This window comes from Periophthalmus magnuspinnatus, chromosome 12 (genome assembly GCF_009829125.3).
Source record: "Periophthalmus magnuspinnatus isolate fPerMag1 chromosome 12, fPerMag1.2.pri, whole genome shotgun sequence".
Classification (NCBI taxonomy): domain Eukaryota; kingdom Metazoa; phylum Chordata; class Actinopteri; order Gobiiformes; family Gobiidae; genus Periophthalmus; species Periophthalmus magnuspinnatus.
In genome coordinates, this window is record NC_047137.1 from 14678718 (window position 1) to 14703592 (window position 24875).

Here is a 24875-nt window from a genome sequence, read left to right on the forward strand (position 1 = left end):
TTTTTCATTTATTTGAGTCTCTAGGGCGGGAGTAACGTATCAATCGGCGAGCATAAGAAGTACGATTATTATTACAATTGGATTACGCTCTCACTCTGTCGGCTTGACTTGGTCTGTTTGCAGAATCGCTCAAAAGGAAATCGGCGAATTTTGAAACGAAATGAGCCGAGGAGGAAAATGAGTCGTTGCTTTGGGTTTTTTTTGTTGTTTTTTTTTTTAAAGTTCTGTTCAGTTGCGAGACAGAACTAGAAGGATTCACAGTCGTCGTTATAAACCCGCTCGTCAAGGTCTGATCTCGTTACGTCTTAAAAGCTAAGCAGGGACGGGCCTGGTTAGCGCTCGGATGGGAGACCTGCTGGGAATTTCAGGTGCCACAGTGAGTCATTGTGTTCCTAAGCAAGACACTTCACACACATTGCCTTGAATGAATGTGGTGTGTGACTGTCGTAGGGGCCGGTGGTGCAGATTGGCAGCCTCAGCTTCTGTCAGTCTGCCCCAGGACAGCTGTGGCTACAATAGTAACAACCACCAGTAATGGAGTGAATGAATAATGCATGAAATGAGTGTCTACAAAAACATTATATAAGAATAAGACATTATTATTATCATCAGAAAATACTATACGTTTATGTTTATGTTGTATTTGTGTATTTATTTAGTACGTCTCCCTCTTCAGAGATCAAAAATTATTGCTTGGGATCCAGAACACACACTCAATACTTCAATACTTTATGAAGATATGAGTCTGGTCATCGGTGAGCTCAAAAGGGTCATGATTGACAGGTGGATTAGCCAATCAGAGACGCGCACGGACTGTCCGTATTGGCAAAAATAAAGGAAAAAAATGTCACACGGGGCTGAAAAACATGGTGGATTTCTGCAGAACCTATGATTTTATTTGTAAATCTGAGGTGAACAATGAGCACCTTTGTTTCGAATGCGTCACTGAAAAAAAAAAGATCTGATTGGACGATCACGTTTGACCAGGATTGAGACACAGAGGACGAGGAGACCAGACTGATATCAATCTGTGTAAAAAAAAAAAAATCTAAAATCCATAAGGGGCACTGTGTCATTTTTCTGGTCGGGGTTTCAGTCACCTGCGTCGCTCTATACAGATCTTATTACTTTGCCTGGCATGTTGCTCAGTGTGACATTATCCATCTTCCAGGAAACTAACCTTCAGACAAAGGTACAGGTCAGATCTGTGGAGAGGTGACCCCGCTCACAGTCAGAATAGATGTTTTTCAAGGTGTTTTTGATGAATAAAAACTCAAAACATTGAATAAATGCAAGACAGATAAGTCGAGCAGTGGCACCAGAAAAGCTACACAGTGCCCCTTTAAGGAACGATTTGAAAAGTTAAAATAAACTTTCACCAAAGCTCATGATGTCGTCACAATAAGCTAACGGTTCATTGTCTTCGAAGGCGTACTTCTACCACAATCCTGGCTGTCGTCTTTTCCGACTTAGTCTAAAACACATGTGTCAAACTCAAGGCCTGTGGGCCAAATGTGGGCCGCCACGTCATTTTATGTGGCCCGTGACAAAGTAAATTAAAAGGTATGACTGTCTTAAAATATGAGTTTATCAGGAGATACAGTTATACAGCCATTTTTTCATATCTATGCAAATCCTTGTGCAATATTTGTAACTTGAATAAGTAATATAGAAACGGTTAATAAACAGGATAAAAAAGTAGTTGTATTTATTTTACATTACATTTATCTTACAGTTACATCTGGCCCTTTGAGAGAAACCATTTTGTTGATGTGGCCCTCTGTGAAAAACTTATAAACCTACATATCTTTATTCAATTACTGCTGTTTTACTGATAAACATAAACATGAGCGGGCTTGCCTCTCCACAAATCTCACTTGTAACTTGGCTGTGTCACCTGCTTGTTCCCCTGGAGATTGATACGTTGGATGCTTTACTGTGGCACATTCCAGACAAAGCAATAACACCTCCAAGGAGACAAACGCGGGAGACTCGGTACCAGAAAAGTTCCAAAAGTGCGCGTTAATATACACATCAATTCCCTTTAGGTGCGACCCAAAAATAGCCTATACAAATACAATTACACTGTGACTTTTTACCCTTGTACCACCAGTATGTGCAATGAGGACAGGCCTGTAATAAGACTTGAAAATGAACATGGAGAAAGTACGAAAGAGAGCGGGAACAGATAACACTTCAAAGCAGGCACACTCCGAACCCACTCTGCCCCACTTGGTTGGCATTTTCACAAGGATGTCAGACGGGGCCCTATCAGCTCCCTTCACCTGCCTTGTTAAACTGCAGAAGCCCGCGAGCTAAACTGGGACACAACACAATATGCACATCTAAACACCTTTACAACCACCTACGGCACGCTAAAGAGGTGAAGACGCTCGCTGGAAGGGGTGAGCGACAGGTTTTCTATGCGTACGTGAAATTAAGCGAGCGTTAAAGGCCCCGTATCGTCGCTATTTCCTGATCGGAAAGTTGTTGTAATGTTGTTTCCTCGGTGTATGTGCCAACTTGTGATGTCATGGGGTGATACAGGAAGTGCTCCACTGTGTTTTGAAACTCCGCGCACCTTCACGAGAATCATTTGGATGAAATTTCAGCGCCGGAATTGCTAGTATCTACTGTACAAAAGGTAAAAAAGTAGGTGTTAACTTGAAAACTACCACTTCATGACATCATAAGGTGGAACAGAGTATTTTGTTTTTGACTTGAACATGTGTGAATGAAACAAAACACAACAAAAAAGTAGGTATAAATTTTTTTTTTGAGAAGATAGTAGCATTATAACATGACTAAAAGCTAAAGGCTAACGGCTAAAGAGTCGATTTAGTGTAATATATTCGACTTTTAAATATATTTGAAGAAGTATTTTCACAGATTAGCAGTAGGTGGAGTAGCAAATAATGTCATACAAGTAAGAGAAAAGTTACTTAGGAATAGTATTACTCAAGTAGCAAGGTATGGCGTCTGAAAACTACTCCAAAAAGTACAATTTCTGTAAACTAAACTAAGTACCTCTGTAATATTTAGCCTGAAGAGTACTAAATATTACAGAAGTAGGAGTAAAAGTACCGGATCTGAAAACTACTCTAAAAATATTGCCATTTCTGTATACTCAAATAAATGTACGTACCTCCAGGGTTTGACTTTGAACCTCCCAGTACAGAAGTGCTCAATAATTCACATGTATCTGTATCTGCATTTGCTCGGATGATTATAAATAATGTAAGAGCGGGTGTAGCTGTCAAAACACTTTACACCACTTTACGCTGTAGCCAATGGGAGCACAAGCCCTGCCTGTGTTAAACATAGGAGCGAGGGAAGGGATCTGAGAAGCTTCGTGGAGTCGAGGGCGCGTTTTGAAGATGTAAATCAATGTTCTGAAGTGAGTGAAAAGAGAAGGCAAACCGTGTGCTCAAGCAGAACTAGTGTTACTTTGAAATACTATTACTCAAATACAGGTAAAAAGTTGTAATGCGAATAATTCTGTTCAGTTTTCAATTTTATCTATATGACACATTTAAAACAACTTCAGCTGACCAGTGTGGGGCCGCAGTAACTCTATGGGTCCTCTGTGTGGGGCTACAGAGGACCCATAGAGTGCACACATTTAATGACTTCTGCTCTTTTGAACGGGTAAAATATGATATACTACTTATTACTACTACTATTTTTGAATAGGGACACTGAAAATGTTAAACTTGTTATGATCTCTGTCTGTCCTGCCTTTTTTGGTCTTTCTCCCGTCCCTTCTGTGTCAAAGCCTGGAGCGGGGGCGGACATCTTGGCTCCTCCCTCACACACCTGGAGCTAATCTACAATCAGCTGCACCTGGGGAGGATAAGAGCAGCCAGGACCTGACAGTCGGCGCCAGATTGTCCGTGTATCTCTGTGGTACTCCCTGCTTGGCTCAGTTCAAGTTTTCCCGCTTTTTGACTTTGCTAAACTGGATACTTTTGCTCCTTGGACACTGCTCTTCTCTACCGGTCCTGTCCGTCCCGTCTCCGTCTCCGTCTCCACTACTCACGCTCTACCCCTGGACCACGTCAAACACCCCGCCACTGACTCACCGATTAATCTACCGCCATTTTTGAACTCGCACTCCTGTAAATAAACACTGTTAAAACTTTCCCGAGTTCTGTCTTTTTGGTTCTTCCTGTCAGACGTTACGGCAGAACTGCAGTAACAATGTGTGCGCTCTATGGGTCCTCTTTATTTGAGGGAATTACCGCAGCTCTTTACCCCACCCAGAGCCCTGAGGTCAGAGGTCAGGTGACAGAGCCTTTTCTGTGACTATGGAACAGCGCCCTCTGCCTGTCAGATCCTCTCAGTCTTTAACCTACACTGAAAACCCACCTCTTCTCCCTGGCATTTAACACTAGCTAGACAGGATACGTTGGTGTTTTATTGTGTTTTTCTTATGTCTGTACGTTTATTTTTCATTGATTTTTATGTGAAGCACTTTGGCCAGCTCAAGTTGCTTTAAAAGTGCTATAGAAATAAACTAGAATTGAATAGAACATAATTAATCAGACGGTAAGCTGCTGGCTCTGTTGTTTTGTTACAGTATCATTACAATAATCACTGCACTAGACAAGAGAATAATCCACATTACTGCACTGAATACTACAGTCCAGTTAACACCGTAATGACAAATATTCCCCTATCTGCACTTAAAGAACTAATCAGGTACATTTGTGAATGGCTTTCGAATGGTCTTGTTGTTTTAAAAGTAACAATTGGCTCTTGCTCCTGTTCTTACTGCACTTACTGCTTTATATTTTCGACACAACAACAACCTTACATTTGTTGTTTTGTCGTCTTAACCAGCCAACAACACAACTCTGGGAATAATTGTAGGATTTAGTTGTTATTGTTACAAACTTAAAATGTCACTATGTCTCCACAGTGACCCAAGTTCTCTCACTAGAAGCATTTTATCTACCGAAGCTAATTACCGAGCCTATAGTCTATTTTTCTCAGTGACCGGCGTAAGTTTGATCTGTGACCGGACCGTCTATATCTTTGTAAGCGTCTAATAAAGAGTATTACATGTGTGAGGGTGTGTGAGGATGTGTGAGGGTGTGTGAGGGTGTGTGAGGATGTGTGAGGGTGTGTGAGGGTGTGTGAGGGTGTGTGAGGATGTGTGAGGGTGTGTGAGGGTGTGTGAGGGTGTGTGAGGATGTCACAGACAGACACAAAGCCGCTCCAATTAAAGCAGAGCCCATCACTAATAATGAGAGAACTGACACATTACTCTGTGGTTACCAGGGGGGAAGAAAAGAAATGACTTTTTCAAATATGTTTCTTGTGATAGGGTTTTAAGGCTGGTTTAGACCTGGGTTAGACCTGGGTTAGACCTGGGTTAGACCTGGGTTAGATCTGGGTTAGACCTGGGTTAGACCTGGGTTAGACCTGGGTTAGACCTGGGTTAGACCTGCTTTAGACATGGTTTAGACCTGGTTTAGACCTGGTTTACACCTGGTTTAGACCTGGTTTAGCCCTGCATTTGGCCCTGCTTTAGACTTGGGTTAGACCTAGTTAAGACCTGGTTTAGACCTGGTTTAGCCCTGGTATAGATCTGCTTTAGACCTGTATTTGACCCTGGTTTAGACTTGGTTTAGATCTGCTTAAGACCTATTTCAGACCTGCTTTAGGCCTGTTTCAGACCTGCTTTAGACCTTCTTTAGACTTACTTAAGACCTGGTTAAGACCTGCTTTAAACCTGTTTCGAACATGCTTTAGACCTGCTTTGGACTAACTTTAGACCTGCTCAAGACCTGCTTTAGACCTGCTTTAGACCTGCTTTAGACCTGCTTCAGACCTGTTTCAGACCCGCTTTAGACCCGCTTTAAACCTGCTTTAGACCTGCTTTAGTCCTGTTTCAGACCCGCTTTAGACCTGCTTTAGACCTGCCTTAGACCTGCTTTAGACCTGCTTTAGACCTGCTTTAGACCTGCTTTAGTCCTGTTTCAGACCCGCTTTAGACCTGCTTTAGACCTGCCTTAGACCTGCTTCAGACCTGCTTTAGACCTGCTTTAGAGCTTGCTTAGTCCTGGCCTTCACAATAAAACAGGGATATTGGACTTCTGCAGTGCGGTCATGATGGGAACCAGCCAGAATAGAAATCAGCACCAAGGACCAAGGACTAATCTTTATTTAATTTGCAAATCCTATTACAAACTGAATGGATTTCAGACGCCCAAATCTATAATCGTGTCAGGCAACAGACAATGGACAACAAGGGCATGAGAAAATGAAGGCTAAAGCTAGCGTCAGCAAATTAAAGGGAAAATTAAGAGCCCATATGCTCCCAAATTTCAAAGTCTGATATTTTGGCACGGTTCGGTGATGTCTACATCTGCTGGATTGTATGTAAAATCCCAGCTGTTGGAGAAGGTCATTCAAAGTAGGCTAATAGAGTAATTACAACTACATTTCAAGTGCTTTTGGAAATTCGCGAGCTAATTAATAACGCTAATTGGTATGGAAAATAAAAGCGCTAACACCACAACTACAATCAGAGTGTTAATGGTGAAACACAAAGGAATCGTACATAATGAGTAAAATGGAAATTGGCTATCTTTAATAATTCATTTGTTATTGGGTCCCGGGCTGGCTGTAAACGCAGACAGAGGCTCGGGACTGGAGCAGAGAAAAACAGCTTTAGAATCTGCTTATTAACTACTATTAACACGTTTGTGCAGAAAAGCCCTAATTGTTTGCTATGACAAAAACATTCAACATCATATTTTGAAGTCGTTTCTATCGTTTTACTTCTAGAGAAAATCTTGTGAAATGATGTGAAGTCAGTGTATCTGTAAATGTGGTACAAAAATAGGTCATTAAGTGAGAATATTGGGTTAGACCTGGTTTAGACCTGGCTTAGACCTGGTTTAGACCTGGTTTAGACCTGGTTTAGACCTGGTTTAGATTTGGTTTAGACCTGGTTTAGATTTGGTTTAGTCCTGGTTTAGTCCTGCTTTAGTCCTGGTTTAGTCCTGGTTTAGTCCTGGTTTAGACCTGGTTTAGATTTGGTTTAGACCTGGTTTAGACCTGGTTTAGACCTGGTTTAGACCTGGTTTAGACCTGGTTTAGTCCTGCTTTAGACCTGCTTTAGTCCTGGTTTAGTCCTGGTTTAGACCTGGTTTAGACCTGGTTTAGATTTGGTTTAGACCTGGTTTAGATTTGGTTTAGACCTGGTTTAGACCTGGTTTAGACCTGGTTTAGACCTGCTTTAGTCCTGGTTTAGTCCTGGTTTAGACCTGCTTTAGACCTGGTTTAGATTTGGTTTAGACCTGGTTTAGATTTGGTTTAGTCCTGGTTTAGTCCTGCTTTAGTCCTGGTTTAGTCCTGGTTTAGTCCTGGTTTAGACCTGGTTTAGATTTGGTTTAGACCTGGTTTAGACCTGGTTTAGACCTGGTTTAGACCTGGTTTAGACCTGGTTTAGACCTGGTTTAGTCCTGCTTTAGACCTGCTTTAGTCCTGGTTTAGTCCTGGTTTAGACCTGGTTTAGACCTGGTTTAGATTTGGTTTAGACCTGGTTTAGATTTGGTTTAGACCTGGTTTAGATTTGGTTTAGACCTGGTTTAGACCTGGTTTAGACCTGGTTTAGACCTGCTTTAGTCCTGGTTTAGTCCTGGTTTAGACCTGCTTTAGACCTGGTTTAGATTTGGTTTAGACCTGGTTTAGTTTTGGTTTAGACTTGGCTTGGACTTGGTTTAGACCTCAATATTCTTTTAAGGTTTGTGAATCAGTTAGATAAAAGCTTTAAAGCTGTACTATGGAACTTTTTTGGTGTAGTTTCAGTCACCTGCTTGTCTCCATGGAGCAGTTATTGCTGGGTCAAGACTAGTTCATCTTACATTTATTAAATTACTTCTTTTGAATATCTTTTGAATGTTCATCTTGAAATCATGAAAAACATGTATTGTTACCGGTCGCCTTTCCACAGATCTGACCTGTAACTGGGCCTAATGCCGTCACCTGCTCATCTTCATAGAATAATCTGAATGCTTTCTGTGGAACATTAATAACGTCTTAACAATATCAATAATTTCAACCCTGGAATTGCCAATTTCTACTGAACTAAAGGTAAAATGTAGACACTTGATGACATCACAAGGTGGAACAGAGCGTTTTGATGTGGACGGACTAATAATAAAGGATTACTCCAACATGTGAATGAAACAAAACACAACTCCAGGTCTGTTTTTGAGGAGGTAACAACATTTTAACACGGCTTAAAGCTCACAAGAGTCAATTTTGTGTAATATAGCACCTTTAAGTCTATTATGTGTAAATATATGTCACTTTTTATTGTAAATTAAAACTAAAATTAACTAAACTATCACATCTCAAACCATTGTTATAATTACACTCCCGCGTTGTCCAAGCCTGGCAAATCCAGAATACATGCATTTTTTTATACAGAGGGATATCAGTCTGGTCCCACCTTCGACAACATGATCGTCCAATCAAATTCGTCTATTTCAGTGACACAAAGAGCTCATTGGTCACAGCCATATTTGTTTTGACATGGACAGACCGTGCATGTCCCTGATTGGCTAATCCGCCTGTCAATCACACTCATATTCAACCGTGACCCGACTCAAATCTTTGTGAAAAAAGTGTATTCTGGATCCCAGCGTTGTCCAGTCCTTTCTCAACCATGTTACATATTTATTTGTGACTATAAAAGTTAAAAAAATACACAAAAATCCTACATACGAGTCTCGATTCTTCTTGTGTACAAAGTAGTAGTCTATACGAGGTGAGTCACATGGTATAGTGCTGTGTATATTTGCGTGAACCGGGGCTGCGTGTCGGGCCCTTTCCGCCGCTATTTCAACAGGCCCCGGGTCCATTACCCAGAGTGCTCTGCTATTTCGCTCCACATTCCATGTCATCAAACGCACTAAGAGAGACTGTGTGCGAAACTATACGACACAATCACACACAAAAGGACCCGGTCTGTCTGAGTCCATATAATACCACACATTTATTCAGCCCTGAGATCCACACACACAACACAAAACACTGAGACCACGGAAAAAACACACTGCCATCCACGTGTTTGTCTGAAATGCTAACGCTAAGTAGCATGTTGTGATGTAAGAAAAGTGTGCGTTAGAAAATAGGGCGTCGATATATACGGTTTCCCATTCAGAGAGAGGTGAAAAACTGGGATTTTTGTCGTAGTAATTAACAATTTGAAACTAAATGTTGGATCGTGAATGGTCAAAAGTCCTCAAAATGGCGCCTAAAACAGGAGAACGGATCAACTTGATTTGATGTAATTAAACTTCGATTGTGAATGGTCAAAAGTCCTCAAAATGGCGCCCCTAACAGCAGATGGAAACCCACCGATATTAGACAAAAAATGTGCACTTTGTTAGCGCTTCAGAACAGCTAGGATACTACATTTAAGTATATTGTAGTTTTGTTCAGGGATTAATACTCCACTTGATTTGATGTAATTAAAATTGTATTATGAATAGTCAAAAGTCCTCAAAATGGCGCCTATAACAGGAGAACGGATCAACTTGATTTGATGTAATTAAAACTGTATCGTGAATGGTCAAAAGTCCTCAAAATGGCGCCTATAACAGGACATTGGATCAGCTTGATTTGATGTAATTAAACTTTGATTGCGAATCGTCAAAAGTCCTCAAAATGGCGCCTATAACAGCAGATGGAAACCCACCGATATTAGACAAAAAATGTGCAATTTGTTAGCGCTTCAGAACAGCTAGGATACTACATTTAAGTATTTTGTAGTTTTGTTCAGGGATTAATACTCCACTTGATTTGATATAATTAAAATTCTATTATGAATATTAAAAGTCCTCAAAATGGCGCCTATAACAGGAGACTGAATCACTTTGATTTGATGTAATTAAACTTATATTTTGAATGGTCAAAAGTCCTCAAAATGGCGTCTTTAAGAGCAGACGGAAACCCACAGATATCAGACAATACAAGTGCACTTTGTTAGCGCTAGGATACTACATTAAAACTAGCATAGCAACTAGAATACTACACTTTAGTATATTGTAGTTCTGTTCAGGGATTAATACGCCACTAGATTTGATGTACCGTAAATTTCGGACTACAGAGCGCACCTTGATATAAGCCGCACCAGCTAAATTTGAAGAGAAAATCAATTTTGTACATATATAAGCCGCACCTGAATAAAAGCCGCAGGTTTTCATATTGTAACATGAGATATTTACACAGAAAGACGGTGCACCGACACACTTTTTTTTAAACTGTGCCTGAAAATTGGCACCAACACGACAACAACACGGGATGAACACATCTGCAGGTTTAGAAAATAAAGCTGCACCAACACGGAAAATCTGCTTTTATTTCCTCTGAAAACTTTTGTCGTCTTTTTACATTGACCAAGTTGGATTCATTGATGTCGAGCTTACGTGCAGTGGCTCTATTTCAGGGGTCGGCAACTCGCGGCTCCGGAGCCGCATGCGCCTCTTTCCGCCTCATACTGCGGCTCTGCGTGGCTTGGGAACTAACACAGACACAGCTCACAGTCCTGCGTAAAGAGCCCTGATTTTCAGACGCTGTGCGCACAGGGGTCAGGAGCAACTTTGGCCCGTCCCTAATGACACACTAATAAGCTCGTCCGTAGATGTATCATGAAAATCCTGCTGGAAATCGCCACAGAAATCTATTTGATGTAGTAGCAAGTATATTATCTGCTCTTGTCTCCGCGGTGACGTATCACGTATAACACATCAGACACGACGCACAAAAGTAGAGCCACAAGCGAGTGAAAATGAGCCAAAACAAAAGTCTTTGGAGATCTTTTTAACAAAGGGGAAAAGGACAACTGAGGAGCCAGAAGAGGAGACTACGATCTCCAAGAAAAAGAAAGATAAATTTAACAGACAATGCCTACTTAAAATCTGGGTTTGTCGCTACAGGTGACTCACGCGCACAGTCCGCTCTGCGTAACATACGGGAAAAGCAAATAAGGCAATGAAACCTTCAAAACTGCTTTGGCACATGGAGAATAAGCACCTGGGATTAAACGATACGCCTTTAGAGTTTTTTTGTTGTTGTTTTTTTAAAGAAACTGCGGAGTAGAGTAGACATTATCACATAATCAGCGCGATGCATGATGCAGCGGTTTGGTGAGTTGTATTTTTTTATGCACTTAAGTTGTTTTTGCCATATTTATCTGCCACGTGTAGAAGGCTTGTCCGTGAAAGTAAAACCTACATTATTCCGTTACATTATTGTTATTATACAGTGTTATCTTCATTTTAGATGTCAAAAAGTATTTGCGGCTCCCAGTGTTTTATTTTATGTGGAAAGTGGGTCCAAATGGCTCTTTGCGTGTTAAAGGCCGACCCCTGCTCTGTTTCCTTTCTGTTTCTTTATCTTAAAAACTGCATCATATCCATTTCATGATGCGCAAAATGATCGTTCAAAATCAAAACTAGTGAATTCTTCAGAGCAGAATCTTTCCCCACGTCTGTCTCACTTTTACGTTTACAGCTAGAGAGCGCCCCCCAGGGGTCGTTATCCAGTAAAATTCCATATATAAGCCGCACTGCTGTAAAAGCCGCAGGGTTCAAAGCGTGGAAAAAAAGTAGCGGCTTATAATCCGAAATTTACGGTAATTAAAATTGGATTATGAACGGTCAAAAGTCCTCAAAATGGCGCCTATAACAGGAACCTGAAACCGTAGATATCAGCCAATGAACGTTTACTTTGTTAGCGCTTTAGAAAAACTAGGATACTACACTTAAAAACAGAGTATGCGATCCATAAGTTTTAGAGAGATTAAAAGATAACATTGTTGCCATGGCGCTCATAATAAAATGTTGTTCCATATAGCTTTTGAACTGCGAAAAGTTCTCAAAATGGCGTCTAATGAGGATGAAGCTGGAGAATACGACTAGAACAGGAAGATGCAAGCGAATACTTTCAAATCTATGGACTTGAGCGCGCGATAGAATCAAACAGACCTGAGTTTCGGACATGACGTAGAGGTGGTGGTGGTCAGAGGAGAAGGCCATGTCCCTCAGGATGGGTCCACTGGTCACAGCTTGGACCGTCTCATACTGCAGCGCTCGGGAGGAGTCGTCAACACGGATCTAGAAAACACAAGGCATGTTTACGTTAGATTTAGATATTACAAAAACATCCTCCATATTCTGTTGTATAAAGTATCTTATTCTGTATTTTTTACCAAGCGAGAATAAAAGAATATATTGACTCTTGTGATCTTTAAGACGCTATAATGTTATTACCTCATCAGAAACATCCCTGGAGTTGTGTTTTGTCCAATTTTTCATTTTTTTATTGTAAATGTACATGTGTAAATGAAACAAAAACACAACTCCAGGTCTGTTTGTGAAGAGACAGAGGAAGCAACATCAGAAAACAGCGTAATACGAGCTCTTTAATTAACAAAAAGTCCATTAGATTCACCAATTTTGCCGGAGAACACACACGTTACTTTTACTACAAACGTGACGGCTGTGACTTTCCTGCGCCATATCCAAAAACCTGTGCTGCAGTGTCAATATGTTCAGAGAAGGTCACATTAATTAGGCTCATGTGAGAGAGGAGCTGCTAAAGCCTCCAGGAGTTTACTCAGCAGAAAGAGCAACACACACACAATTATACATACGCACACACACTCGTATAGGGATAATCAACACGTTTGAGGTTGTTTGTAACATCTGTTTACTTCCCCATTCACAGACTGTACATCACATAGGCCTGCTGTTTCAACCCGCTCCGAGCGACACTATATTATGAAGTATCAGCCGTAGTAAAGTGCAGTACGCTGTCAAACTTTGCTCCTGATATATGCGATACACCTTATTCCGGAAGTTGCCACGGGCGCTGCCATCATCTTTGGGGTTGTATTATTTCGTATGAGGCTGTGGATTCTATACAGGCTACGAATCGCACCGGGATTTGAGAGCGGGATTCGAACAGTCGATCTTCGGATCTGTGGACAAACACGCTGCGAACTGAGCTCCTGTTGTTGTAGAAACGTTAACATATTATGAAAAAAACTGGATTGAGTGTCTTGCCTAAGGACGCAACGACAGCATTTATCTGTGAGAGCCGGATCCGACCGCTCAACCAATGATGGCAAAAGAAAAAGAAAACTTATATCTGTCTGAACAGAGTTGCTAGCTACGCTGAAACACTGTCACCATCCCTGTCTGTCCTGCCTTTTTTGTTCTTTCTTCCCTTCCTTCTGTGTCAGAGCCTGGAGCGGGGGCGGACATCTTGGCTCCTCCCGTGCACACCTGGAGCTAATCTACAATCAGCTGCACCTGGGGAGGATAAGAGCAGCCAGGACCTGACACTCGGCGCCAGATCGTCCGTGTATCTCCGTGGTACTCCCTGCTTGGCTCAGTTCATGTTTTTTCGCTTTTTGACTTTTATAAACTGTATACTTTTGCTCCTCCAGATCCCGCTCCCTGGACTCGCTCAGTTCTACCGGTCCTGTCCGTCCCGTCTCCGTCTCCGTCTCTGCTACTCACGCTCTATCCTTGAACCACGGCAAACACCCCGCTTCCGACTCACAGACTGATCTACCGTCATTTTTGCACTTTTACTCCTGTAAATAAACACTGTTAAAGCTTTCCCCGAGTTCTGTTCTATCTTTTTGTCAAACGTTACGACAAACACAAAACATCTACTGTTTAAAGTTTCTGTTCGTTGGGTAGGTCTATTGTGCTACGCTAAGTGTGAACTGTGTCTGAGTCCTATTTAGCGTAGTCATTCAAGCCCCTAATGAGTGATTTCACACCTTTTAGAATCCTGGCTAGCCCTGTGCGGTTTACATCAAGCGCGGGATTCGAACCACCACTGACTCGCATGCATTTTTCCAGATAGTATTCCCATGAGACGATCCTGGCAAATTACTACACTGATTACTGCGCACTCCAGCTGTAACGTAACCTAAACTAAACCATTCTCCAGAGCGCCAACACCTTCCCTACTCCGCTGTACCACATTTAGTCTATTTCTGCCTGCTCCGAATGACATCTCAATCTAATCCCCCGCCGTATGAAATCCCCAGTAACACTTTGTACTGACACGTGCCCGGCCCAGCAGTCTCAGCGCCCCCATGTGGAGCGGAGGCGTCGCTGTTGGACAGGTGTGAAGCTCCTCTTGTTAAAGTTGTGATGAAGTCTAGGGTTTTTTTTTTTTGTTTTTTTTTTTTGGTGGTGGTTTTTTGAAGGGCCCACAGGTAGAAGCCCAAACGTGGGATAATTGGATGGGAGGCAGGTGGTGGAGCAGACAGCACACGCTCTGCAAGATTAATGCGCTGACGACAAAGTAGGCTAATTTTATCTCAAGTGTAAGTGGTTTAGTACAATAGGTTTGAGTCAAAGGCGCACGTTCTTATTTCGTACACATTTTAATTCGTCAGGTATTAAAGGGGAACATCGAAACGGTATTGCTTTGCCCAGAAAATTCCACAGTACACCATTAAAACTTATCTTCCTTGCAGTTTTTCAAGGTGTTTTTATTGCTAAAGGAATACACTGCAAAACATGCTTGCCAACGGGTTTGCCACTCCACAGATCTGACCTGTAACTTGGACAAAAGGTATCACCTGTTTGTCTACATAGATTTAAGGTTTAAGTATATGTTAGATTAAGGAAATGGCGGACTCTCAACCAAAAAAGTTACAAAGTGAACCTTTAATATCAAGCTAACATTCACATAAATATATAGAGATGGAGAAGTGTCTTGCCCAAGGACAGAGCAAAGGTATAAACAGGGTAGAGCTGGATTTGAACCCCAAATCTCCCAAAATAGACCCAAACAGTCTACTTCAGGGGTACATAAATAATAAGAATAGTACTTAATGGTTTGGATAGTGACCCCTTGAGGCTGGAGGCAGTATGGACACACCATCTCATTCAATGTTTGTTTTTTGTTTTTTTGTTTGTTATTTATTTATTTATTTATTTATTTTTATTTATTTTTATTTTATTTATTTATTTATTTATTTATTTTTATTTATTTTTATTTTATTTATTTATTTATTTATTTATTTATTTATTTATTTATTTATTTATTTTGTTTGTTTGTTTTTTGTTTTGTTTTTTACTTTTTATATTTTAAACATATGGAAGACATCAAATATATGAAACAATATATATATGGAATTATATATTAAAAGGGAAAAAAAGTTTAATAACTACTCAATATTTTTTGACAAAGTAAAGGGTGAATACTTTGACAATTTAAATGTAAAATATAAAAAATAAATAAATAAAAAATAGTAGTTATTTCCCTTTTTTTTTGCTACATAATTCCATATATCTTGTTTCATATATCTGATGTCTTCTGTATGTATATAAAATGCTGAAAGTAGTAAAAATAAATAAAACAAAAACATTGAGTTGGTGCGTACAAACTTTTGAGTGGTACTGTGTCTCAAAATAAAACCTTGAGTTTCAGCAGAAGTGCCTTGAGGTGTTGCCAGGTGGGCCTTGAAAAAAATATGGATTTCAGATTTGATATGAAAGATACATTTCATATATATACTTCATTTTGGAGTATTCTGAGCAAAGTTCTACACCAAAAAGAAAGTATAATGGTCACTAAAACTGCAGAAATGAAAGAACCAGACTGTGGACAATATTCAACTCAAAACAGGAACATAGGTCAGATTATTCAGATGAAGACGGGTCCACTGCACCTCACGGATTGACCCAGTGGTATTGAAGGATGGGTCAAATGCAGAGGACCGTGAGAACAGAGAAGTGAACCTTAACCAATTTTTGAGACATTCTATAAACCATTTCTTTATAAAAGTTTTGATTTGGTCGTGTTTATTTGGTGGTTGGCCAAGAGTTCTTTACAAATAACTCGTGGCTCAAAAGGTTGAAAAATACTGCACTAAAAGTTTTTTAAGACAATGAATTACACTCAGAAAAATGATAAAAATAATCACTAAAGTGGAGTATTTTACTTCTGTGGGGTATTAACTACTAACACACAACATATTTAGATCACTAAGTTACCTTTTATTGTTTCGAAAATGCTAAGTTCACAGAAAACAACATTAACATAGATCAGTTTCACTTCCATTTTTAATTCTCTGAGCCCCGCCTCCCGCTGCTCCCTGCGCTACGTCGCCCCCCCTTCAGAGCACTATCATAACACAATCCCACTAATGAAACTACTGCACATCACACCAGTTTTGTCAAGTTGCTGTGTACAGATTTGTCTCATGTTTTTGTGCATTTATAGAGTTGTCATGCGTGTGGGAGCGTGGGTGATGTACACTTGTGGGCGGAGTCTTGTACAGAATCGTACAGCTAACAGTACAGGGGGTTCAGGCGTGTTTTTGATGAGGGAACCATGTTATAACATAGCAGAAAGCTAAAAAAAATACCACTCCTGCTCGACCTGCAAACCACATAACCCCAAAAGTTTGTGTGAAATACAATATTCTCACATTGTGTATTTCCATACTTAACACTGACAGTAGTAGCAGCAGTAGCAGTAGCAGTAGTAGCAGCAGTAGTTGTAGCAGTAGCAGTAGCAGTAGCAGTAGCAGTAGTAGCAGCAGTAGTTGTAGCAGTAGCAGTAGCAGTAGCAGTAGCAGCAGTAGCTGTAGCGTGGGTGATGTACACTTGTGGGCGGAGCCTTGTACAGAATCGTACAGCTAACAGTACAGGGGGTTCAGGCGTGTTTTTGAAGATGGAATGACATTATAACATGGCAGAAAGCTAAAAAATACTACTCCTGCTCGACGTACAAACCACATAACCCCAAAAGTTTGTGTGAAATACAATATTCTCACATTGTGCATTTCCATACTTAACACTGACAGTAGTAGCAGTTGTAGCAGCAATAGTAGCAGTACTACTTGTAGCAGTAGTAGTAGTAGTAGTGGTAGTAGCAGTAGCGGTAGTAGCAGTAGTAGTAGTTGCAGCAGTAACAGTAGTAGTTGTAGCAGTAGTAGTAGTAGCAGTAGCAGTAGCAGTTGTAGCAGTAGTAGTAGTAGTAGTAGCAGCAGTAGCAGTAGCAGTAGTAGTAGTAGTAGCAGCAGTAGCAGTAGTAGTAGTAGCAGTAGCAGCAGTAGCAGTAGCAGTAGCAGTAGTAGCAGCAGTAGTTGTAGCAGTAGCAGTAGTAGTTGTAGCAGTAGCGGTAGTAGTAGTAGTAGTAGCAGTAGCAGTAGCGTGGGTGATGTACACTTGTGGGCGGAGCCTTGTACAGAATCGTACAGCTAACAGTACGGGGGGTTCAGGCGTGTTTTTGATGATGGAATGACATTATAACACGGCAGAAAGCTAAAAAACACCACTCCTGCTCGACGTACAAACCACATAACCCCAAAAGTTTGCGTAAAATACAATATTCTCACATTGTGCATTTCCATACTTAACACTGGCCCCATTCATCACCATTACCAGCTCCACACACACATTACTATAATCCATCTATTTCAAAGGGAGACCGGAGTAGACTGGCCCCAGCAGCTGAGTCCCTGGTGCTTTTCCTGATATCCACTTTCACAACATGACATTTTACAAAGCAGGCCCCATCCCTCACCTCTCTCTGCTCTTTCGCTCTTTCTCTCCTTCCTTTTTTTTCTTTCTTTCTTTCTCTCGCTTCACAACCTGCTGCTACTTGGCTTTGCTGCGCTGATCCTCCATCTCTCCCCCTCCTCCTCTTTTCTGTATGAAAGGGCTTATAAACTTTCACTGGGAACAATTGTAGTCGCTTGGGTCAGTTGCGAAGAAAAAGGAGCAGACGGGGAGCGAAAGAGATGGAGGGAGGGAGGGATTGGTGAAAGAAGAAAGAGAGAAAGAAAGAAGTCGGACACAGAAGGCCACGTTGAACAGTGTAAGGTTATCTAATCTACGGGGACTTCGGGCTAATTTGAGCTGGGCTGTGTTGGTGTAAATCGTGTATAATAGAACGACAGATACGGTTTTGAACGGAGGAGAAGCGGCGGAGGAGTAGGAGGTCTTTTGGCGTTCGTCCCATCTTGTGTTTTTCCCGCGTCCCGTCGTCTCCGGGGAAGGTAAAGGGTAAAAAGGGGGAAGCGTCTGTATGTTATCTTTCGATCTGAGAACAGGCTAAACAATTGGACACGTGGGAGCGGCGGCGGCGGCGGCGGCGGCGGTGTGCATCCTGGTATCTGCGGTCTCGGAGGGATCGGGGCGGACAAGACGGGGACGGAGGAGGAGCGGGGGGTGGGTGGGGGTGGGAGGGGTGGAGGGGTTTGTGCAAAAGTTGGAGTTCAAAGTGGGTTTTTTTGGGTCAAAGTTGGAGTTAATGTAAATTTAAGAAGAAAATTGGATCTTATTATTTTACATTAGTCATCAGTGAGAAAGTTTAGAGTAAAACATTTGTGTCTATTAGTTAAGAGGTAGAACGAAACTAAAATACATGGAAACTGAATAGTAGCAGTAGCAGGAGTAGTAGTAGTAGTAGTAGAAGTAGCGGAAGTAGCAGCAGTAGCAGTAGTAGGAGCAGCAGCAATAGCAGTAGTAGTAGAAGTAGTAGTAGCAGCAGTAATAGTCCCAGCAGTAGTTGCAGCAAAAGTAGCAGCAGTAGCAGCAGTAGTAGTATTAGTAGTTGTAGTAGTAGTAATAGTAGCAGTAATAGTAGCAGTAGTAGTAGCAGTAGTAGTAGCAGCAGCAATAGCAGTAGCAGTAGTAGCAGTAGTAGTAGTAGCAGTAGTAGTAGTAGTAGCAGTAGCAGTAGTAGTAGTAGTAGTAGTAGTAGTAGCAGTAACAGTAGTAGTAGCAGTAGTAGTAGCAGTAGTTGTAGCAGTAGTAACAGTAGTAGTAGCAGTAGTAGTAGTAGTAGTAGTAGTAGTAGTAGTAGTAGTAGTAGTAGTAGTAGGTAAAAAATCTTTATGTATTAGAGGTCAAGCTGAACAAAAATAAATAGAACTGAGTGAATGTTTGTATATTTTAAAGCTGCACTTTGTAACTTGGTGCAGGGTACGCCACCTGCTCGTTTCCATGGAGATGTTAGAGCTTCATCTGGAATGTTCCACACTGCGGCATAAAACACGCCAACGATTAGACGGGATGTATTAAACTGCAGGATTTGTTTACTGCTAAGACCTTTATCCATGGAAGAATTAGAATTAATGCCATACTGTGGAACTATCCAGGTAAAGCATCTCCATGGGAACAAGTCTTTATTTGTACTATTTTATACATAAAGAAGACAGGAAATATATGAAGTAACATATATGGAACTATGGCCTTCAAGGCACTCAAAGCACTTTACTCACACACTCACACACACACATTCACACACACATTCACACACACATTCACACACAAAGCCACGTCAGTCAAGTGTCTTGCCCAAGGACACAACGACAATGGAACTGCAGTGGATCTGAGCACTCAACCGATAATGTTTATGTCGAGAGCTGTCAACCTTCAGATCAGTGGACGAACTCTGCCAACTGAGATACTGTCACTCGTAGTAATAAGTAGTAGTAGTAGTAGTAGTAGTAGTAGTAGTAGTAGTAGTAGTAGTAGTAGTAGTAGTAGTAGTAGTAGTAGTAGTAATCATTTAACTTTTTTTTCCTCTTTACTACATTGAATGAGAGGATGTGTCCAGACCTTTGACTAGTAGTGCTTATGTATATACTTCTGTCCTACAGTAATGAACCTCTCTTTTGCTTATACACTACACACAGTACTAAGGTCCAAACAGTGTTATGACATTACATTACTTTTCTACAAGTTTTTCAAATGTGTATAAAAATGTGTTGTGTATTTTGAAGTGGTTTAAGATACAGACATTTTACCCAACAGAAAGCCAATCTGTACCGTCTAAGTCAGGGCTGTCCAAACTACGGCCCCGGGGCCAAATTCGGACCTCAGACCAATTTTTGTCGGCCCAGGAAGTATTGATCAGGAAGTATTTTTTACTCCAAACTGAAGAAATTCTACCTTAAACTCCCTGTATCGACACTGTTTCAGAATGTGGTCCTCAGTGAAAAAAGTTTGGACACCCCTGGTCTAAGTCAATGACGGGACTTCCGGCTCTTTTACGGGATCCGGATCTTTTGGCTCTTTTCCTATTCATTTATCTGACAGAACCCAATTTAAGAACTCATTTTATCTACAAACTAATCACAGAGAGACACAACCAAGGCTTAAAACAATTCAAACTGAGCGCGGGAGTGTATTTACTTTTTGAAATGGCGCAGAAACGAAATAAAACATTGCGCTACAATAATAATAACTTTTAAACTAACTGTTATTATGACGTCAAATATGTTTTCTGCGCTCAAATCTCGTGTTTACTGCTCTGCTTCTGCGCTGATTTTTGTGTTGGTTCAGTGTTAATCAATGTAAAAACGCAGACAAATTAGAAAGCAAAAGATTCGGCTCTTTTGAAAAACTGTTCACGCTAAAGGAACTAGTCAAAGCTAAAGAACGTAGATGTACACAGATCACAACACTAACCTCTAATCCTTTTATTATTACCAGAAAGTACAATTATAAATATCTCAGGAAGTAATTTTTCCTCATCTTCAAATCATTAAAGCAGCGACTGTGGTTCTAGCCAATATTATCTGATTCTTTTCAACAGTAATAAAGTGGATTAGCTGATCTATGCTAAATGGATTACAATGCTAATCTCTGCTATCACATTAGCGCTACATAATAGACACGACTCCACTGCAGACGCCCGTCGCTCTACTGCGGGTGGAAGGTGAATGCGGCGCCTCAGCACTCCGCAAATAGAAACAACCACGAGGTACAATTGTTTACCAGAAAAGCTACACACTGAAGTACTGTATATTGTCTCCATAGAGATGTTACTGCTTTGTCTGGGGTGATCCGCAGTACGGCATTAAATGTATCCAGCGTTTTTTCAACACAATGAAAAATGGCGTTGTTTTTGTGAATGAGACAGATCATTTGAAGAATCATAGAAGAAAATACAGATAATACACAGACAGAAGTAAAACAGGAAGAGCAGAGAGAATACTGGAAGGTAATAGGAGTAGTAGCAGTAAGAACAGTAGTAGTAGTAGCAGTAGTAGCTGTAGTAGTAGTAGCAGTAACGGCAGTTGCTGTAGTAGTAGTAGCAGAAGTAGTAGTAGTAATAGCAATAGTAGCAGCAGCAGTAGTAGTAGTAGCAACAGTGGTAGTAGCATTAACAACAGTAGCAGTAGTAGAAGTAGTAGTAACAGTAGTAGTAGTAGCAGTAGCAGCAGTAACCGCAGTAGCAGTAGTACTAGTAGTAGCAGTAGCACTAGTAGCTGTAGTAGTAGTAGTAGTAGAAGCAGTAGCAGTAGTAGGAGTAGTAGCAGTAGTACTACTAGTAGTAGTAGTAGTAGTAGCAGTAGTAGCAGTAGTAGTAGCAGTAGTAGCAGTAGCAGTAGTAGCAGTAGTAGTAGCAGTAGTAGTAGCAGTAGCAGTAGTAGCAGTAGAAGTAGTAGCTGCTGTAGTAGTAGTAGTAGTAGTAGTAGTAGTAGTAGTAGTAGTAGCAGTAGTAGCAGTAGCAGTACTAGTAGTAGCAGTAGCAGTAGTAGCAGTAGTAGCAGTAGCAGTAGCAGTAGCAGTAGCAGTAGCAGTAGTACTAGTAGCAGTAGCAGTAGTAGCAGTAGTAGTAACAGTAGCAGTAGTACTAGTAGTAGTAGTAGCAGTAGCAGTAGTACTAGTAGTAGCAGTAGTAGTAGCAGTAGCAGTAGTACTAGTAGTAGCAGTAGTAGTAGCAGTAGCAGTAGTACTAGTAGTAGTAGTAGCAGTAGCAGTAGTACTAGTAGTAGCAGTAGTAGTAGCAGTAGCAGTAGTACTAGTAGTAGCAGTAGTAGTAGCAGTAGCAGTAGTACTAGTAGTAGTAGTAGCAGTAGCAGTAGTACTAGTAGTAGCAGTAGCAGTAGCAGTAGCAGTAGCAGTAGTAGCAGTAGCAGTAGTACTAGTAGTAGCAGTAGCAGTAGCAGTAGTAGCAGTAGCAGTAGCAGTAGTACTAGTAGTAGCAGTAGCAGTAGCAGTAGCAGTAGCAGTAGTAGCAGTAGCAGTAGCAGTAGCAGTAGCAGTAGCAGTAGCAGTAGCAGTAGCAGTAGTACTAGTAGTAGCCTGAATAAACTGTAACATTTGGTGTGTTCCTGTGAGTCTCCCATAGGGCGTCTGCTGCTCACATTATAATTAGAGATACTCCAGAGAGATAGAGGCTGCACTTTGAAACATAACACAGCACATACACAGCCCTCAAAGTGTGGGCAGAGAGAGAGAGGAAGAGGAAGAGGAAGAAGAGGAGGAAGAGGGGGGCGCACATCCAAACACACCACCACTCCTCTAAAACAATCCCTCTAGTGGTGAGGATGCAGAACTACAGCAGCACTAATTACATTCAAGTGGAGAAAAAGGGGAGTTTTATAGACAACAGCAGTGAAATACATAGAAATAAACGTGATTGAAGTATTCGCAGTTCATTATTTCAAAGCAAAATTCAGTTTGAGCGAACCAGAAATACAATTATGACGTGGATTTTAGATTATATTTGAATAGGTCCAACTGATACCAGAGCAGAAACTGGAAAACAGCATTTATTTTCTTTATACAAAAACAAAACAAGACAAAACTGATCCAACAAGTACTACAAGTAAACAGTCTTATTACATGAACTTTTAGGCCTGTCCAGAATATTTGAACCGATATTTAGAAGCCGATATCTGATCCAGCAGTGTTTTCAGTATCAGATCGGTGCATCGCTAATTAATATTCGTGCATTTCACCTCTTTATTCGCTGCCTAAATCAGCCCCAAATATAATTATAATTTCTTTCAGAAGTTGTTGAATATGTGATAAATACCTGACCTTCAAATTGTTCTAAAACTCTTCCAAAATTTTACAACTACAGCACACAATTTCTCCTCTTTTTGTTAATGAAAAATGAAGTGACAATCTCTCCCTCTCCCTCTGTCCTTCGCTCGCGCTCGCTCCCTCGCGCCATGAGGCTAACAGCTAGCAGAAGGTGTGATAGTGAAAGGGAAGCCAATCCGGTGTGAAAACCACAGGCGAAACCTCTTAACTGGCTCTGTGCGCCGCAGAACGGAAACTACAGCATCTCCTCTGGCTGCGCCCGAGCCTGGGGTCTACTGTGTCTTCCGCGCGGCGTCGATTACACACAAACCCGGGCGGCTTTCTGTGTGGCCAGACCGCAGTATAACACGCCGATACTCACTTAAACAGAGCAGGGGAACAGTGACAGCAACACAAACACAGACGCACAATTTTGGGGTGAAAAATTCAAATTGCGCTTCGATTTGTAGTACGTTTAAAAAGTGGTGCACAGGGGCGTAAGCAGCAAATTCTAGGCCCTGGGTACAAATCATCTAGGGGGGCCCGCACTACATGTTGGCTAATGAAAAATTCCCATTGCAGACTTTGTGAAGGGCCCCTCCCTGCACCGGGGTCTGGGTAAACAGCGCCCTCTACCCTTCCCCAGGCCGATGCCCCCGACTCTAGGAACATTAACTCTGAGAGAAGATCAAAATATGAACTGATAAACGAATACAAAAGCAGAACTGTTGTTAATTATAATCATACTGAATAAAAACAAAACATCTAAGATCTAATAAACATCTAAAATCTAATAGGCTATGTACGCAGAAGCATGCTAGCTAGCTCATTGTGTCTCAAAGCTAATGCTAACTTTTATTAAATGCCTAAAATATAAAATAAACAACCTATTAAAATGAAGACTGATTAATGCAAGGACTACCCCATTGTTTTTATGCATAGATTCATCATTTGCCTCAAAATTAGCGTTAGCGTTAGTGTTAGCATTCAGACACAAAACACAAAAGCGTCCATGGTTTTAGCTTTAAATGTTAAGGCATTTTAGCGTGACTCAGCAAAAACGTCAGAGATACAATTGGACAGTAAGTAGTGAAACTAACAGTGCAAACAGCCAATGAACTACTTAGTATGCCTAGTACTTTTAGTTAACCATTAATATGTGGTAGTAGTAGAAGTAGTAGTAGTAGTAGTGGTGGTGGTAGTGAACTAATAAACTAATCTAAAAATCCCACGTGTTTCAGAACATGTTTGTAGAGGTCTAAAGTACAAGTACAACACCAATTTTATGCAAAAATTCAACTCAAAATGCGGTTTTGTTTTCACTGTGACCTAAAACCACAACATGAATACAGAAGCGACACTTTGTTGTTTTGTAGCCTGGTCAACCACACTGCTTTTTGTGATTCAGTCTGGATCAGAGAAATGCGTCAACTGCATCACGTCAAAACAAACACGGCGGCTTCATAGAAAAAGGACGAAAGCAAAGTTACGCAATAGACGTAAAGTAGGTGTTTCATATTTACAGGTGAAGCACTGTACGAACTGCATGATAAATGAATAAAAACACCTCTGTATATTGTTTATTTTGTATTGGTGTATATCAGCCCGACAGGTTCATATTGGCCCAAAGGAGACGATCAAATTGCCCTGGAAAATGGCGCCTACAGCCGCTACATCTGCTCCTATTGATTTTGGGTCGTATGTGTAAAGTGATGCGCGGTTGTATGGAAACTACTCAGGTTCAGGTCCATTATTCACACTTAAAGTTGCCAATAGTAACACGTTTATATGGGAAATGGCAAAGTTTATGTTCTGTTTTGTGTTTCTGTATTGGAAAATATTTTTTTACTATGAAGTGAAAACATCCAGATTAAGCTGTAAGAGAGGAGTGGATGATATGTGGGTGGAGATGTATGGGGCTGAAAGAGGAGAAGTTATGCCTTTTGTGGGGAAATAGTACTAGTAATAGTGGCAGTAGTAGTAGTAGTAGTAATATAAATTGTGGTAATAGTCTTGGTCGTGTTTGTAGTGGTGGTTTTCTCTAGG

The 24875-nt window shown here is 40.9% G+C and overlaps 1 protein-coding gene across 2 annotated transcripts in view; it reads right to left on the reverse strand.

The window, feature by feature from the left end:
* The window catches only part of plxna4 (plexin A4), a 384761-nt gene that overhangs the window by 167333 nt on the left and 192553 nt on the right, over positions 1 to 24875 (reverse strand). For both annotated transcript variants that reach the window (XM_033975929.2, XM_033975930.2), the window contains exon 4: positions 12009 to 12137. In XM_033975929.2, coding sequence (XP_033831820.1) covers positions 12009 to 12137 — 129 coding nt within the window. The remainder of the gene's footprint in view (positions 1 to 12008; positions 12138 to 24875) is intronic.